Raw genomic sequence first — 2,977 nt, forward strand, 5'->3', positions numbered from 1 at the left:
CGCGGGAGCAGCTGGGGGCCCGGGTGACCCTTGGGGCTGCTGACACCTGGCGTGAGCACACACAGGGAGGCCTTGGGCGGTGACCAGGGCGCAGAGTCGGGGAGAGATGGGGGAGCTGGGGCCCAGGGGAAGAGCTGGGGAGCACACCCCGCCCCAGGGCAGGGGGTCTGGCGGGCCACCTGCGCCTGATGCCGGCACCCGCGGGAAGCCCAGCTGGCGGCGCTCGCGGCCCGACCGGCCCCCCATATCCGCAGATCTGCTGGGGCCGTGGGGTGGCCCGAGGGCAGCTGCAGTGGGTGTCCCTGTGGGGCTTCCAGCTCCTTCCTCTTGCTGAGAAAGCGCAGCCCCTTCCTCCGCCCTCCCCTGGGCCCCTGGAGGTTGGGGGCCTTCCCGCTCACCCCCCCCCCAGGGCGTTTACAACCTTGTGGGAGGTGATGACACATCTGGCTAAGGGGCACCCTCGGCCGGCCGAGGGTCACAGGTTGCGTGGAGCCTGCCAGTGCAAAGGGCTGGCTGGTCAGCGGGGACTGTCCCTCCCAGCCTGCTGGCCCGGCCCCGCCCCCCAGGGTCAGCTGTGACAGCTCACGCTGTGCAGTCCCCGAAAGCCACCCAGCAGGACTGTCTTTGTTTTAAGACTCGAGGCAGCTGGGGGGCCGTGGGGAGCCCCTGGCTGTGCTGCTCAGGAGTGAGCAGGAAACGGAGCGCAGGCCGCGGGCAGAGGGAGCCCTGGCCGCCCCTGCGCGTCCCCTGGGTTCCCCAGCACGGCGCGAGGCGGCCCGGTGAGCCCCGCCAGGGCCTGGGCGAGAGAGAGCAGAGCTTCGCCGTCGTGTCGCTTTGTCCCCTTGGCGAGCCGGCACGGAGAAGCTGCCGTGTGAGACACGGGCGTGCCTTTATGCCGAGAGACGCGGGGGGCAGGCGTGGGCCTCTCTTAGACTTACCCCGCGGCCACCTTGAACCCGTCCGGGCGGTTACGTCCAAGCTGCAGGCCTCACTGTGCTCCGAGGCGGACGCCAGAGACCTGGGGAGCGGGGGCAGCGCCACCCCGCTGGTCTCCTGCGAGCAGACCCCCAGCTTTTCGTTACTGTTACTTTTATTATGAGCGGACACCCGTGGGAAGCTGTAGGACCCCGACGGGCGCAGGCGGGCTCTGGGCACCGGGATGTGCCATGTTTCTGGGATCTGGGATGTTTCTGACAGCGAAAAGCCGTCACCAGACGCGGGAAGCCAGTCTGGCCGTGCGGGAGGCCGGGTCACAAGACGTCCAGTGGGCGCCACCATGGAGGCGGAAGGCACCGCCCGCGGGGCTCCCGCCTGCTCAGGAGGGGGGGGTCCGGTGCTGTCCCCGTGAGCCCGGCGCTCGCTCTGCGACAAGGGCTAGAAACATGACGGTCCGCTCTCTCGCTTGCAGCATTCTCGAAGCTCCGCTCTGCTGTTTACCGGCTGCTTGTCATTCGCCCAACAAGTACATGCAGAGTGGGGAGACCGGCGCCCCTGCCTCCCTGTAGTCGGGGAGGCCCGTGCCCACGTGCACCTGCGGGGAGGCGCCGGCGGCACAGGGCGAGCAGCGAGGCCCGTGGAAGGCGAGGCCGGGCGGAGGGCGCACAGGGGCGGGGGGGTGCAGCAGCAGCAGCGCTGGGGCGCTGGCGGAGGCCGTTTCCGTCCTCAAGGATGGCCTTTAGTCACCGGAGAGCGGGGACTGAGAGCCGAGGAGTCGCCCGCAGGCCCCGCCTGCCCGGAGGCGCGTGGGTGTCGCCTGTCGGACTCAGGGCCCAGCTCCGCCGCCCTCCAGCCCTGCAGCCCTCAGCGCCTGGCCTGTGTTTGCACTGAGTGTCCGTTCGGGGCCAGTCTCGGGGCTCAGCTCAGGAGCAAGAGAGAAGGCCCTGCCCCTGGGGCTGCAGCAGGAGCCCGGGCTCGCCCGCTCCGGGCCGCGCCCCCGTCACCTCCTCCCCGGGCCACGCCCTGCGCCCCACGTGGCTGTGGGTACCTGCCCAGCCGTCTCGCCTCCACCCTTGCCAAGTAGGACCTGACCTCGGACTCGCTGACCCGCTGGACTGCGGCCCTGGGCCCGCGCACCCCGCCTTCGGGGCCCCCTCAGAGCACGCACATGGCGCATGCCGGCCAGGCGCGATGGCGAGGTGGGGGCCTCCGCACCGTCTGGGGGGCCACGTGCCCCACCAGCGCTCTGCGGGCAGGGAGCGAGTGACAGGCGCACGGCGGCGCCCCACGCGCCTCCCCGAGCCTGGCGGGCGGGGTCCCCAGCACTCATGCCGCGTCACCCTCCAAAGACGCAGCCAGGCCTTTCTCGACGGCGGCCCAGCAGCTCTTCTCTGAACCAGTGGAAGTGGAAGCTTTCCCGAGAGCCCCTTCACCGCCGGCTGCTCTGGCTGCCTCGGGGAACACTGACGTCCGGCCGCACGCCGTGCTTTCGTTTTCCATGCACCGAGGTGCCCCTCGCTTGCGTAACGACGTGGCCGCTGCGTGGCCAGGCCCGGCCGGCCGGCCGGCGCTGCCGCCCTCCGGAGACGGCCTGCGTTCGGTGTTATTTCTGCCAGCAGAGGAAGGGTCTTGGCCTCGCCGGGTCACGGCCTGTGATCGCCGCGCTCGAGGCTTTCCTTCCTGGTGGCTCATCCCGGCAGCCGTGCGCCAAGAGTCCAGCGTGAGGGCTGTGTCCGGGCCCGTGGGCGACCTGGCCGCCTCTGCGCCCTGGTGGCTGGAGGCCCCTCAGGGCAGCAGGGTGGCCGGGGCAGTGGTCCAGCCGTGGGCAGGCCAGGCCGGGAGCCAGGGAGCGGTGAGCCGCGGTAACTGAGCGTCGGAAACGACCATCTTCCCGCAGGTTCTGAGGCTCAGGAACCTGGGGGGTGTTGGGGGGGCTTCGCTCACTCCACTTTTCTTCTGGGAAATAAAATTAAAACCGCCTCTCGCGACGGGGATGTTGCCGCTGTGTTCTGACTGATGAGCCGTCGGCATCAGGGTCCGG

At 70.5% G+C, this 2,977-nt stretch overlaps 1 protein-coding gene across 1 annotated transcript in view; it reads left to right on the forward strand.

Moving 5' to 3' along the window:
* Nucleotides 1–2,127: 2,127 nt before the first annotated feature.
* Nucleotides 2,128–2,977, forward strand: part of ARFGAP3 (ADP-ribosylation factor GTPase activating protein 3) — a 17,352-nt gene continuing 16,502 nt past the window's right edge. The window contains exon 1 of the mRNA XM_012735108.1: nucleotides 2,128–2,135. Coding sequence (XP_012590562.1) covers nucleotides 2,128–2,135 — 8 coding nt within the window. The remainder of the gene's footprint in view (nucleotides 2,136–2,977) is intronic.

Source organism: Condylura cristata, unplaced genomic scaffold (genome assembly GCF_000260355.1).
Source record: "Condylura cristata isolate star-nosed mole 26May11 unplaced genomic scaffold, ConCri1.0 scaffold00004, whole genome shotgun sequence".
Taxonomy (NCBI): Eukaryota; Metazoa; Chordata; class Mammalia; order Eulipotyphla; family Talpidae; genus Condylura; species Condylura cristata.